This window comes from Thalassophryne amazonica, chromosome 9 (genome assembly GCF_902500255.1).
Source record: "Thalassophryne amazonica chromosome 9, fThaAma1.1, whole genome shotgun sequence".
Lineage (NCBI taxonomy): Eukaryota > Metazoa > Chordata > Actinopteri > Batrachoidiformes > Batrachoididae > Thalassophryne > Thalassophryne amazonica.
Window position 1 is genome coordinate 30,740,375 of NC_047111.1, and position 15,080 is coordinate 30,755,454.

General features: G+C 42.2%; 1 protein-coding gene and 1 pseudogene across 1 annotated transcript in view; one reads left to right on the forward strand and one right to left on the reverse strand.

The window, feature by feature from the left end:
* si:dkeyp-23e4.3 (rho GTPase-activating protein 7) overlaps positions 1 to 15,080 on the reverse strand; it is a 266,451-nt gene that overhangs the window by 72,331 nt on the left and 179,040 nt on the right. Inside the window, 3 exon segments of the mRNA XM_034177859.1 lie at positions 2,091 to 2,154; positions 4,088 to 4,169; positions 4,276 to 4,347. Coding sequence (XP_034033750.1) covers positions 2,091 to 2,154; positions 4,088 to 4,169; positions 4,276 to 4,347 — 218 coding nt within the window.
* LOC117518020 lies at positions 10,172 to 10,286 on the forward strand (annotated as a pseudogene).

Genomic DNA, 15,080 nt, shown 5'->3' on the forward strand with positions numbered 1-15,080 from the left:
AAGGGAGTTTTCAGGGAATACTGTTAAGTCTTCTATTTCCATACCATAAGTCAGAACAAGATCTAAGATATGATTAAAGTGGTGGGTGGACTCATTTACTTTTTGAGCAAAGCCAATAGAGTCTAATAATAGATTAAATGCAGTGTTGAGGCTGTCATTCTCAGCATCTGTGTGGATGTTAAAATCGCCCACTATAATTATCTTATCTGAGCTAAGCACTAAGTCAGACAAAAGGTCTGAAAATTCACAGAGAAACTCACAGTAACGACCAGGTGGACGATAGATAATAACAAATAAAACTGGTTTTTGGGACTTCCAATTTGGATGGACAAGACTAAGAGTCAAGCTTTCAAATGAATTAAAGCTCTGTCTGGGTTTTTGATTAATTAATAAGCTGGAATGGAAGATTGCTGCTAATCCTCCGCCCCGGCCCGTGCTACGAGCATTCTGACAGTTAGTGTGACTCGTGGGTGTTGACTCATTTAAACTAACATATTCATCCTGCTGTAACCAGGTTTCTGTAAGGCAGAATAAATCAATATGTTGATCAATTATTATATCATTTACCAACAGGGACTTAGAAGAGAGAGACCTAATGTTTAATAGACCACATTTAACTGTTTTAGTCTGTGGTGCAGTTGAAGGTGCTATATTATTTTTTCTTTTTGAATTTTTATGCTTAAATAGATTTTTGCTGGTTATTGGTGGTCTGGGAGCAGGCACCGTCTCTATGGGGATGGGGTAATGAGGAGATGGCAGGGGGAGAGAAGTTGCAGAGAGGTGTGTAAGACTACAACTCTGCTTCCTGGTCCCAACCCTGGATAGTCACGGTTTGGAGGATTTAAGAAAATTGGCCAGATTTCTAGAAATGAGAGCTGCTCCATCCAAAGTGGGATGGATGCCGTCTCTCCTAACAAGACCAGGTTTTCCCCAGAAGCTTTGCCAATTATCTATGAAGCCCACCTCATTTTTTGGACACCACTCAGACAGCCAGCAATTCAAGGAGAACATGCGGCTAAACATGTCACTCCCGGTCTGATTGGGGAGGGGCCCAGAGAAAACTACAGAGTCCGACATTGTTTTTGCAAAAGTTACATACCGATTTAATGTTAATTTTAGTGACCTCCGATTGGCGTAACCGGGTGTCATTACTGCCGACGTGAATTACAATCTTACCAAATTTACGCTTAGCCTTAGCCAGCAGTTTCAAATTTCCTTCAATGTCGCCTGCTCTGGCCCCCGGAAGACAATTGACTATGGTTGCTGGTGTCGCTAACTTCACATTTCGCAAAACAGAGTCGCCAATAACCAGAGTTTGATCCTCGGCGGGTGTGTCGTCGAGTGGGGAAAAACGGTTAGAGATGTGAACGGGTTGGCGGTGTACACGGGGCTTCTGTTTAGGGCTACGCTTCCTCCTCACAGTCACCCAGTCAGCCTGCTTTCCCGGCTGCTCGGGATCTGCCAGGGGGTAACTAACGGCGGCTAAGCTACCTTGGTCCGCACCGACTACAGGGGCCTGGCTAGCTGTAGAATTTTCCACGGTGCGGAGCCGAGTCTCCAATTCGCCCAGCCTGGCCTCTAAAGCTACGAATAAGCTACACTTATTACAAGTACCGTTACTGCTAAAGGAGGCCGAGGAATAACTAAACATTTCACACCCAGAGCAGAAAAGTGCGGGAGAGACAGGAGAAGCCGCCATGCTAAATTGGCTAAGAGCTAGTAGCTACGCTAAGCTAGCGGATTCCTAAAAACACGCAAAGTGAATAATGTGTAAATAATTTAGGGGTGATTCAGCAGAAGGAGTGCTTAATCACATAGCACTACTATTATTCTGAACGCTACTGTAAATCTGAGTAATGAAAAGATGATGTGATACAACAAACAGGGAAAACATCAACTTTCTGAACTCTTTCCTGCACCTGGACCTCACTTTAGTATAGAAAGCCGAAACATCTGCATCAGGTAGCAAGAATACCAATTAGCTGGCATCAGATGAAATCAAGTAATGATTAATGAGGTGATTTTAGGGCTGCTTTACTGTGTGAGACCCGCTGTGTTTGAGCGTCTCGCTGCGCGCTCTCGGCACTCACCCTGTGTTTGGATCTCCGCAGCTCCAGCCTCATTTCCACACATTTGTTTAACATGTTCAGTCTCCTGTATGTAAAAGAGCAACAAGAGCCCACGGTGACACAAACATAGTGATGTCAGAATGATACCTATGGTGGATATTACACCAGCACATACAGACCGCAGAATATAACCATGATATACACACTGGCCACTTTATTAGGTACACCTGCTCAACTGCTTGTTAACACAATTGGTGTCAGTATAACTCTGAGTTGTGTCATCTCCAGAAATCCTCAGATGATTCTGCAGTTGTGGGGTGTGTCAGTGGCTGGTGGACCACTTTGTGGTGTGGTGGGGGAACAGCCACCTTCTCTTAAATGTGACTAAAACAGTGGAAATGATGGTGGACTTTCGATGCACCGGACTAAAATGAGCACTTTTTCCGTCCTGGAGGAAGAGGTGGAGGTGGAAGAGAACTAAAAATACTTGGGCATTCCTAGTTACAATTAATTACATTGGAAGTACGCAAAGGCTGTGAAAACAGCCAAGGGCAGGGAAAGCTCCAGGGATCTGCAGCATTGAAGCCGAGCTCCTCCAGGCGGGGGGTGTTTGTTTCAGAGGTCGGTATCTTACCTTAAAGACCGAAAGTCTAGACAGGAAAGACAGGCAGTCTAGACAGGAAATGGCAATCACATGGATTGCAATAGCTATAGGGGTCTCACACTGCTCTCTGTGCCAGGGAAGGTGTGCAAGGATTGTTCTTAATAAGATTTCGGTCCAGCTATGGGTCACCAGACCCTTTAGCAAAACCTTGCATAGGACACAAGGGAGGTTGGGATGAGCTCTGTTCATCAGTGTGTTACATAGGGTGACCAAATGTCCTGTTTTCCCAGGACATGTCCTGTTTTCACATCCTGCCACTGGCCATCCTGGGTTTTTTTAGAAAGTGATGAAAATATTCTGATTGTCATTGTTTTGAGTAAACTTTGAGTATCGAGCTACAAATTGCTGGAACTATAGGCGGAATGGAATCGGAACAACTGGTAATTTGGCAGAATGGATGACAGTTGAAGGAATGGGTCGATTTTGCTTATATTACACCCAAAACAAGTATTGGTGAGATGATCGGGTCTCACCATTAAAATGATCACGTTATTTAGCCACTATATAAAGCTTTAGGTTGGCAAGAGAAGCCCCAAACCCTTGACAGAACAGTGATGGAATGGCAGAATGGGAACTTGTGTGGTGCCATCTAGTGATAGTGAGGGTAAATTTTCCAATAAGGCAATTTTGGGACTTTCTGCGTTGTATGATAACATTTTATTACATGATCTTGAGATTGGTTATCAATACACGGAGCCTGGGATGTAGGGGCATAGTAAGGTGCGTTCTGTCAATCATCCCATCCATTGTATTTTCATTCCGGTGTCGCAGATCAAACAGTCCGCCCCTAAGAATCGGTCCCCCTTTTGCATCTGCACATGCGTCATTTCTGACCACAGCAGCACGTTTGAGATGGAGTCTCTTCACCCAAAGCAATCAAATGGATTAATGGGATTATTAACCATTAGATGATGAAAGTAAAACTTCTTAAATCATTCTAAAGTCAGTTTTAAGCAGAAACTCAATGAAATTCCATGATGCTTTGAAATGACTGACGCGCAGTGAACGCATCAGCTAACAGCTTGTTTAGCCGTGGCGCTCTGATCGCTGCCGCCGCCTTTTATGATCAAATAATGCTGAATTTATGTGGAAGTGATTGTTGTGCAACAGCTTCAGATATCTGTCGATGAGATAGATGATGACTTCAGTGTAGTTTGAAGCAGAAACGAGGTGTTAATCCGTGAGTCGCGTCGTCAGGGGGGACCGTTTTTTAGGGGGACCGTTCGGTCGGCGACACCGGTTCTGTCAACTGTTCCGATTCCACTGATTACGTAGTACTCGCTTTTTGAGTATTTCATTGCCGGGCCGAGTGTCCTGGTTTTCAGTGATCAAAATATGGTCACCCAAGTGTTACCTGCAGAGTGAGTCAAGTGCATCCTTATCCAGGAAGTGGTGATCGCGCTTTACACACTCAATGTCAACAGGAAACTTGCACTCTAAAAAAAACCAAACAAATAAATCAGACGCCGTCTATTTAGACAACATCTGAATTTCTTCTGTGTCATTCTGTGAGACAGATGGCATTAACCGCCTTGTATTTACCTCTGAATAATTGTACATACTGAGGGAAGCCAGCTGCTCTCAGCCAATCACAGGCCTCCTTTGCTTCAATCTCTGCAAACACAGGAACAAAAACAAACATTTGATTTAATTAGAACATTTTTATGCACTGCCCCCTTCAAAAAGGCAAATATTTGCTCTTAATTTGTCGTGTGTTTATACAGTTTAATTACATTTACGTTAATGGGGGTGTGGGGTGGGGGATCCGACACACACGGGAAAACTGAATGTGCACAAAGGTTATTAATTATCCACACCTCTGTAGAAGATGCCATTTTAATTACTGCTAATTGGCCACGTCTGAGAGAGGAGCTTTTAAGCTCTTGTGCTGGCTTTACCGTCGCTATGCTTCCCCACACTTCCTGTTACGCCCGTCTGTCTCCCTTCACCTGCTGCAAGCTGCCATGCACATCTGTTTTGCTCCACTGTTCTCAAAGACATTTGTGACTTTTTTTAAAGTTGACTTGACATTCACCCAAAAACTTTTTGTGATGCGCTCATGCAGTCCCCCCCCCCCCCCCCCCCCCCCCCGATACCCCGGAGGTCGGCAGCAAAGACGTCTGGGTGTTGCCACCGCTGTAAACACGTGGCTCATATGTAAACATGAAAGGATGTTCAATGACTGTGATAATTAGCAAACTAAAAGAAAGAAAAGAGAAGTTATTAACAAGAAAATGCAGGAAAAAGTCGCAAACTGCAGAGAGGAAGGAAGAAATTTAAGAATCAAATGGAATATACACGTGGATTTTCCATAACCGTGCTCGCCCTGATCCTTCAATGTCATGATTATTATTACACAGCTAAGTGCTAAATCTGTTTTTCCACGGGCAGTTTGACATGTGACATTTCAGACAGAACACGGATCAGGTGTACCTGCCCAGCAGCAGTTTGCACAGCCATGAAAAGATCTGTAAATCCAAGGTTTCACAGAGCAACAACATCTAGACTATATGTAACTAGACTACACTCAGATGCCACTTTATTAGGTACACCTTGCTAACACCAGGTTAGACCCAGTTTTTTTTTTTTTCATCCAGAATTACCTGAATTCTTCATGGCATAGATTCAACAAGGTGTTGGAAACAGTCCTCAGAGATATTTGTCCATACTGACATGATGGCATCACGCAGTCGCCAATTCAACCGTCTGCCCATTCTCCTCTGACCTCTAACATCAACATGGCATTTTCACCCACACAGTGTCCACTCACTGGATATCTTCTCTTTTTTGGACCATTCACTGTAAACCTTAGAGATGGTTGTGCATGAAAATCCCAGTAGATCAGCAGTTTCTGAAATACTCAAACCAGCCCACCTGGGACCGACAACAGGTGTACCTAATAAATTGTCCGTGTGTGTATAATCGAGCTGAGTACTGGCTGTAGATCTCAAAACCAATTAATATGTAAAATGTGAGAGTTGTTATTGTAACTTGTTACATTACTTTCACGAACATATTCCTAAAATGAGATACTGGCTGTTTATGTTGCAGCCAGTTTCTTTGACTGGACCATTTCTACGCACGTGCACACACTGCTGATGGAGCAGTTCAGCCTGCAACTGACGAACATCGACAGGGAACTACTGACATCCACTAGTCTGAAAAATACAGCTTCAAACATGTCATTTTGTCGTTGTACAGCTCACAAGGTACAGTCAGCGCTCATGCTCCTGCTTTAAGGCATCAGCAGTGCACAGCTTACATAAGGGGCTTCTGTTAGAAATGTCAAAAGGGTTTGATCCTCCACACTGAGCCAAACAGATGATTTACTCAGCCTTGTGACCCAGCCTCATGTCACAGCCAATGCCTTCCCCCAAGAAAAAACAATTAGCCTCTCATTATACACCTTTCCCCCTAGAGCTTAGCAAAATCATTTACTACAAGCATAAAAAAACAATAAATCAGCAAGTTTATAAATGCAAGTCTCATAAAAATAGAAAATTAAGAAACTACTGAACTAAGTTTTCATGTATCATATCAATTCAATTCACTTTATTTGTATAGCGCCAAATCACAACAAATTTGCCCCAAAGGCGCCTCACACAGATAAGGTTGAACCTTAAAAACCCCTTGAGCAAACACATAGGTGACAGTGGTAGATTGATTGATTGATTTTTATTCATGAGAATGGAAACATACATAAAATAATAGAAAAATATATTAACTAACCACATAAATAAAATACAGGGCAACACAAAAGAAAAAACTCCAGCTGGTGTTTTTTTTGAGGAAGAAACCTCAAGCAGACCAGACTCAGCAGGGTGGCCCACTGCCTAGACCATTCTAACAATAACAGAGTGCATGAAGCAAAATACAATGCAAAAGACAAAAACAAAACAAACAAACAAACAAACAAACAAAAACAGCATAAGTTGCATTTGGTTTTCTATTTTGGTACGTCTTGTGACTTACGAGGTGTATTAGATAAGAAACCAACACTTTTATTTATTTATTTTTTAACTATATGGATTTGAATGACGTGCGATTACACCAATCATGCTTGAACCCTCATGCGCATGCGTGAGTTTTTTCACGTGTCGGTGATGTCATTTCCCTGTGGGCAGGCCTTGAGTGAGATGTGGTTCAGCCCTCTCGGCTGAATTCCTTTGTTTCACACGCTGCTCGAGACGGCGCGCGTTGCTTTATCAAAATTTTTTCTGAACCTGTTAGGAATATCCGAGTGGACACTGTTCGAGAAATTAAGGTGGTTTTCGGTGAAAAGTTTAACGGCTGATGAGAGATTATGGGGTGTTTCTGTCGGTGTAAGGACTTCCCACTGAGCGGGACGTCGCGCAGCGCTTCCAGGCGCCGTCGTCGGCCTGTTTTGACCTGAAAACATTCTCATTTAAGGCTTAATTCAGCCAGGACGTCGTGAGAGAACAGAGAAGATTCAGAAGAGGCCGGCATGAGGACTTTATACGGACATTCCACTGTTTAAGGACATTTTGTAATGAAAGACGTGCGCGCAAATTTGCCGAGTCGGTTCCGTGACGACGACGCAAATTCGTCTGCGCTGCGACAGGAAAAACACCTCCGTGTTGAAAACCATTTGTAAAATTCAGGCGGCTTTTGATGGCTTTCAACAAGTGAGTAACTGAAAAATTGTTTAACAGCTTGGGCATGTTCCAACTTGCCCGTTAAGGTTTCCAACGGAGGTGTTTTTCCTGTCGCGACCCCCCGCGGTCATGCGACTCTGCCCGCACGTTCTTTCATTACAAAATGTCCGTTAACAATGGAATGTCCGAATAAACTCCTCATGCCGACTTCTTCTGAAAGTTCTCTGTTCTCTGACGACTTCCTGGGTCAACAGAGCCTGAAATGTGGAAGTTTTCAACTTGAAACGGCGAGACGCTGCCGCCTCGAAGCGCAGATCGCCGTCAGGCGCCGTGGGCCGTCCTTAAAGCGACACTACCAGACCAAAATCTCTCATCAGCCGTTAAAATCTTTACCAAAAACCAGTTGAATTTATCGAATGGTGTCCACTCAGTTGTGCCTTACAGTTTTTGAAATTTTTTTTATCAAACAAAGCAACAGTCTCTGAGCCATTCCTAAACAATGAAAAATCAACGAGAGGGTGGGCGACTCCTCACTCAAAGACTGCCCACAGGCGAATAACATAACAGGCGTGAAAAAACCCTCGCATGCCCACGAGGGTTCAAGCATGTCTGATGTAATCACACGTGATTCAAATCCATATGGTTTTTGAAAAAAATAATAAGGTCGGATACTTTTCTAACAGACCTCGTATACTACGGCATGACATGTTCTGAAAAATAACATGCTCGTTATTATTAGCGCCATGTTAGGAAGAAACCCAGTACCTGTCAAAGTATGGTGTAAACCAGAATTAAAGTTTTGTAATTTTCCATTAGTTTTTACTTTTTTTTTCTGTCAGTTCAGTTTGTTCTTGTTTGCTGAATTTCAAAGAGGAATATGAGCACAAATACTTGTACCTGCATTGTCAAGTAGAGTGTACGCAGGTTTGAACTTGCATTTGTAACGTGTATTTGGACATTGAGCTGGATAAGAAGCAGAAAACTCTTGACTTTAAACCAGGCTTTTGTTATTAGTCTGCTGGTTCTACTGCACTTGTGGGTACTGGGCATGAAAATAACAACTGTGATGTTTGGACACTAGGAATGACACTCGAGCTGCACTATGCACTACTAGCATTGTGTGTTATCTGGTGATCAAACTGGAAATAGACAGTTTATTATCAAATCTTTTGTGCCATTTTCATTTTGTTATTAATAGAGCATTATTTTATCTTGTTTGCTTTGTACACCCTTGTCCAGTTCACATTGTTTATTGCTTTTTCTGTGACTCAAGTCATGCCTGGGAGCACACACTGGTGGCACATTTCGCCACACCCATGACAACCAGGGAACTGCCTTGGATTGTGGATGACATCCACCCAGTCAAACGCGCAGTTGGTTCAACACCACACATCTAATGTAACATCTACTGTGTTTTCTGGAGTAGAAATCACAGTTTTGTGCTAGTATGGGAGGTTCTGTGACTTATATTCCAGTGTGACTCACATACCACAAAAATCACAATCACAAGCAATAAAGAAAATAAACTCCAATAATGAAAGAGTAAATGTCAGGCAGTGTGGTGACCAAACAGTTAGTCCACTTGTTTTCACAGGAGATGGGTCCTGGTTCAAAACTACCCCTGCTCATTCGCCATGTAATGTGGAGTTGTGTCAGGAAAGGCATCTGGTGTGAAACTTGTGTCAAATCAACATGTAAAGGACCTGCTCTAGTGACCCTGACTGAAAAGCTGGAAGAACCTACATTTAATGAAAGAATAAATGGCAATACAAGTGAAGTGGCGCTTGAATCCGCAGCGCTTGAATCTGGGAACGCTAAAGTGAGAGGCAGCGCGCACCTTTACAGCACATGAGGTCAGTCAGTGGCTATGTAGTGCGTAAATTTCATGAAGGTTTTTAGCCATGCTAATGCTCCCCAGAAGCATTTACTGAAAATAAAGTCTGAAGGACCTAAATGAGATGGTGAGGACTTTCCAGGCATGTGAGAGGCAAATAAAGAAAAAACTTCTTAAAATGGCGGGGGGTTAAGAGGGCCTTAGTTGGGGAGCGGGGAGAAGCTGAATGTTTTTAGCCATTCTAATGCTCCCCAGAAGCATTTACTGAAAAAAGTCTGAAGGACCAAAATGACATAGTGAGATGCTGAAGAGCTTTGCTCGTTCATGTCCATGACATATACATATTAAAAAGTCCATGAAAATTCATTAAGGTATATCTTATATATTATATGCCAATTCTAAGGTGGAACTATGCTAGTATACTAAGATATATCTAAATATCTAAAAAGGAAGAGTAAAATAGAAGAGTAGAAGAGTAGAGTAGAGCCACTTAGGTGCCTGGTCTTGAGAACCAGGGATGACAGTAATGGACAAAAGTCCCAAATTAAAGAGCTGATAATATCGAAAACGATGTGACTTATACTCCGGAAAATCCTGTATATGCCGCAGCCAGGTGAAGCATCCTCTTGGCCTTCTCAAGCTACTGGGGTCCTCAACAGTCAGGCAACTATGTGCTGGATCATGGACAGAGAAACGCATTAAATGGCCAAAATGTTGATGCATACACTCCCTCAAAATGACAGTCCTCATCTTAGTTTCCCGAAATAACTGCTTTTTTTCACACAAATACACACTATCTCTGTATTATACAGTTTATGGCTGTGTTGCATCATTTTGAGCAATTGTATGGACACACACACACACACGCACGCACGCACGCACGCACGCACGCACGCACGCACGCACACTTGCTATGGAACTGCATTGGCTCCTGGATGGTAGACAGTCAGATAATCATTCTATCCCCGCCTGTGGAAAGTAACCGTCTATCTGCTGCAGCCTGGTCACATGCACACTAAAACTGGAACGACACAGAGAAGATTAACGTTGTCCCTTGTGCCAAGATGACACGCATAATCATGAACTCTAGGCTTCCAATTTTCTGCAGAGACTACCGCTCTGAAAACTGAGCCACATGGCCAAAATGTCGAAGCTGATGCTTCTTCACAAGTCATACTCCTCATCTGAGTCTCCTTTAAGGACATTTCACACAATGCGCTAATTCCAGTGGTACCCAAAGATCCAAACTTCCAAAGAAATCTAGTCTAGCTACCATCCAAGTCTCAAAGACACTTTGTTTGGACAAGAAGTTGCCTCATATCTTTCTAAATTCTTCCCAAGGATCTCTCAATCTCAAAGGCCAAGGACCCAGAGAAATGAACATCTCTACAAGTTTAACACTTCTGATGGCCAACCCCAAAAAGCCATTAAAAGCCTGGATCTTAGGCTTGGTCCAGGACAATCGCAAACTCACCCTGACTTCTCACTCAGCTTTTCAATTGCTGCAATCACAGCATCCATCAATTCTGCAAAGTTCTCAGCATAGTCCTCACCAACGGTCCCTCGTCCTCTGGTCTCTACAATTCTACCCAACACCCAGTCCATACACAGCACGCACACACACATGCAGGACATGTGTGGCATCTATAATTTGTACGCACATTTTCCTTTAAGTGAGCTCACAAATTAATAAAACGTGAACGTTTTATTAACTGAGCTCTCGAATTAATAAAATCGTATGCATGTTTTCCTTTGATTGAGGCCTCGAATTGCTATAGTAAAATGAGCGCACAATAGAGTAAAACAAGATCACAGTATATTAAATTGTGCACACAATATACCAAAACGTGAGCCCAATATAGTAAATTGTGCACACAATTTAATGAAACGTGCTCACAATTTAGCAAAATGAGCTCACAATGTTGTAAAACGAGTGCATATTCTCTTGACATGCATAACATTTTTCAATGACACTTCAAAGGCCCTGTATTAAATCTTCATTTAACCACATAAAAAACAATTTCAAATATATAAAATAAAAGCAATTAGCAAATAAAACAATAATTTCTGTCACAGTTGTTGTGTGTTGGGGGGGGTGTGGCTGGATATTTTGGTGTTCTTTTCTTTTCTTTGCTCTCCAGGTGGCATGAGAACTGATTTGTCTGTGGAGAAGGTGCTGGCTGAAGAATCCTTCACCCTCATCAACATCATGTGCAGCACCTGTGACTGGTGCTCACATGCAACCTTAAAGACTTTCAGCTGAAGCAGATAATTGGATGGCGTTCTGCATTTAAGTCATGTGTGATTCAAGCAGAACTGTCGGGAACTCGACCTTGTGATGTTCGTTTGTGAGACGCTGAGGACCGCACCTGGGTTTGACACATCGAGCCCGTGAAGCAAGGAAGGGTGAGGACACATGCTGTCAGCACACATCAGAGGTAATTAAGTGTTTGACTAATTGTTGATAGTAACTTGGTATTTTGTTACGCAGTATACTTGAATTGTGATGAGAATTGTGCAGCTTGCTTCTCACTGCTGTGGCGTGCGGACAAGCGATCCTCCACCTGTTGTGAGAAGCTGCTCATTTGCATAAAGCTTAAAATACAGACCTGAATGTGTTGCTGATAGTGTGTGTCTTTTGAAGGATATTGGTTGTGACTGCTGACTTACCTCACCTCTTCTATGCTTCGCAGAGAGTCGGTTTGTCGTGTCCACCTGGGGGGTGTTTGGCGGTGGTAGTGGGTCCAGGAGCGCCGGGCTTCGATCCTTTTGGGCGCTGGAGAGCGTGCCAGCCTTCACTCCACCAGAAGGATGCTCTTTTAGTTTTACACTTTATTATGCACCAGTGGGTGAAATAAATAAATTGTTTTTGTTATTGGAACCGCTTTCTGGTTATTTTTAGCGCTGGGTTCCGTCTAACACAGGTCCGCTCCTCAACCCTCGTCGACACATAACAACAGTATCAATATATAAGTAAAAAACAGTTTAAGATTTAAAAACACAGGCACTGTTCAAAAGATTTCCATCCTTGGTTTCTTAAAATAGAGCATGAAAGCGTTCAGAGAAATCAATTTGTAATGTTGGCGTGCTGTCTAAATGGGGGCAACAAACATGCAATAATGTTGCTGATTGCCAAGAAAAGGAGGATTGATCTGCCTCAGGACTCTGTGATCTCTGATTATAGATTTAAAACTGGTATAACCATACAAACGCCCTTTCTGTTTATGAAATATGGGTATAGCGAGGCGAAAAACTCTTCTTATTTACGAGCAAGTTAAAGATAGAAGCACTTTCCTCCTGGTTCAGTATTATATGAACGAGTATGTGTGATGATATCTTGGCTTCCATTTCAACAAGGCCAAAGAAGGCAACGGTTTCTTCTTTTTCCAAATGACTTTGAGGAAGTTGTGATTTAGCCCGGCAGGGTTCTGATAAGAGATATGAATGTATGATTGGAGCTGCCCCACCCTACTCGTGCCAGGAAACTGAACATCACGACTCTGGATGCTGAGAGGAAACAGGGACGGAGAGGTTCCCTGCATGGTGGCCCATTCGTGTTTGATGTTTTGAACTGCTTCAAACAGTACACTTTTTAATTAGCCTTAAAAATTATATCAGGGTTTGTAACCTTTTAGTTTGAGCAATTGCAATACATTGCTGAAAATGTGGTCACCACCACCTTAAAAGAACACAATATAATCAGCTTTTCTGGCACGTATAAGATATATTTCTATCAGGGCAAATGTGCTTAAAGTTTAATTTCTAATATTTCTGTGTAAAAATACTTCATTAGCATTACACTGTAGGTTCACAGCTAATTTACTGATATTGTCATCGACCCCCCTAGTGTAGCAGTCAATGTCAGGCTTTGTCGTTCTCACGCGGGTCAACTCAAAACCATTTCCTTTTAGGGTTGAACTCAGACTGTAGCCATCACCCAGTGGCGGTGTCTGTGTTGTTCAAATTACAGGTGTTACTAATTTTAATTTCAATTTATTTATAACGTGCCAACTCACAACAATGTTGCCTCAAGGTGCCTCATGCAAAAACAATTAAAAAACAAACCAAAATGAATCAAAAGATTAAAAAGTACAATTTAAAAGACACGATTAAAAGAATAATAATAATAAAAAGCAAATAACACAATAAAAATTAGAATGACATAAAGTGCTATAGGCATGGGAGAACAAATGCGTTTTGAGTCTAGACTTAAAAATGTCCACAGAATCAGACTGCCTCACTGACACAGGGAGACAGTTCCATGGAGCAGGGGCATGGTAAGAAAAAGCTCTTTGACCCACTGACCTCTTCCTCACCCTACAGAAGCAGTCCCGCATTCTGTGAATGCAGAGCCCGGGCCGGTACGTAGGGTTTCACCAAATCGACCAGGTAGCAAGGCGCCAGTCTGTGAACAATTTCGTAGGTTAGCAGTAAAACCTTCCTGTCTCTGTTCTCACAGAGACAGGAAGCCATTGAAGAGATGCCAGAATGGGGGTAATATGGTCAAACCTTCTGCTTCGTGTCAAAGGTCTACTAACCCACCACGTGCATGTACGCAAACATGCACACATACATAGAGTGACAGTGCAAAATTCCTCCCAGAAAATTTGCAAGAATAATTCCAAATTAATTAACAGAGTTAAAGCATTTATAGTGTCATATGCTAAACAGCTATACAGTATAAGGCTATGGGCAAGCTAGAAACCTTACAGTGAGCTGCTTTTTGCCACCACTGTTAGTGTGGGGAAGGTCCATATGGAGGTAAACCTGTGTGTGTGTCTACCTCAGTCTGTCTAGCTGTTTAGTCCTTGACTGTGTTTGTGCTCTAATTCAATACTATTCTGATTGTCATCAATTTTTTCCTGAGTGAAATGTTGAACCTAAAAACATGAAAAACATAAAAAAATACAGCCTATATTGAAAAATTCCAGAGGTCCCCTTAAAGGAATATCCAAACAACAATCACTAGTTGAACAGGTTCTCATCCAGTGCATCAGGTGTGACTGGTCCAACTGTTGGTGTTGCGTTTCACTAAAGCTGATTTATTTGCGTCAGCGTGCCAGTAAATTTCATATCGTCGGATGACACATTGCTAATTCATTCACAGACACTGAATCACTGAACACTTTTAGTTTTTGCCACTTGAGGCCATCGTGATCATAAACATCTAAAACTTCCTGTCACTAGGATGACTGGACTGACTGGGGAATATTCTTAGAAAAGCAGATAAAGAGAAGAAAGAAAAAATGTTTCCCCTTTGATAGGTGACACACCTCTGATTGAAAACCGCCCTCCCTCCCAAGAGCCTCACGAAACGCTCTCCAGCAGCTACCCTAAGTGGAACTATATGTATTTTATCCTCTCCTGGACATGAAGATGTTTAGTGGAGCATAAAAGTGACATGAAAGCCTTCAGACATCAGTGTACCCAAAATATCTAAATATTAGACTCTGGAGAAGTGAGCCATAGAACGTCTTAATGTGTATCCGAACATGAAAACTCTATGCCTTTGACTTTTGCTGACCTCCACAGTGGAATCTATGATGTTCATTAAATGTAAACAACAGGCAACAGTGGAACATGTCAGAGCTGCCAGAATCTCTGTGAACACTGAGGAGCCATTCTAAAAACACAAAAACAATACTTTGTTCTAAGAAGATATTTTCATAAAAGGGTTCATTCTCCAACTTTGTTTTTACTACGTAAAACCAAGATTGATGTTACAAGCAAGGTTGGGTAGGATTACTTTGAAATGTAATCCAAAAGTAATCAGATTACAAGTAATCCAAATGTATGTACATATACCCTTACCAAAACATAGTACATGCAACTGGAAGTATACTGTTTCAAGTATACTTCCAGTTTACTTTTTATATACTTATCAGTACTATTTTTTG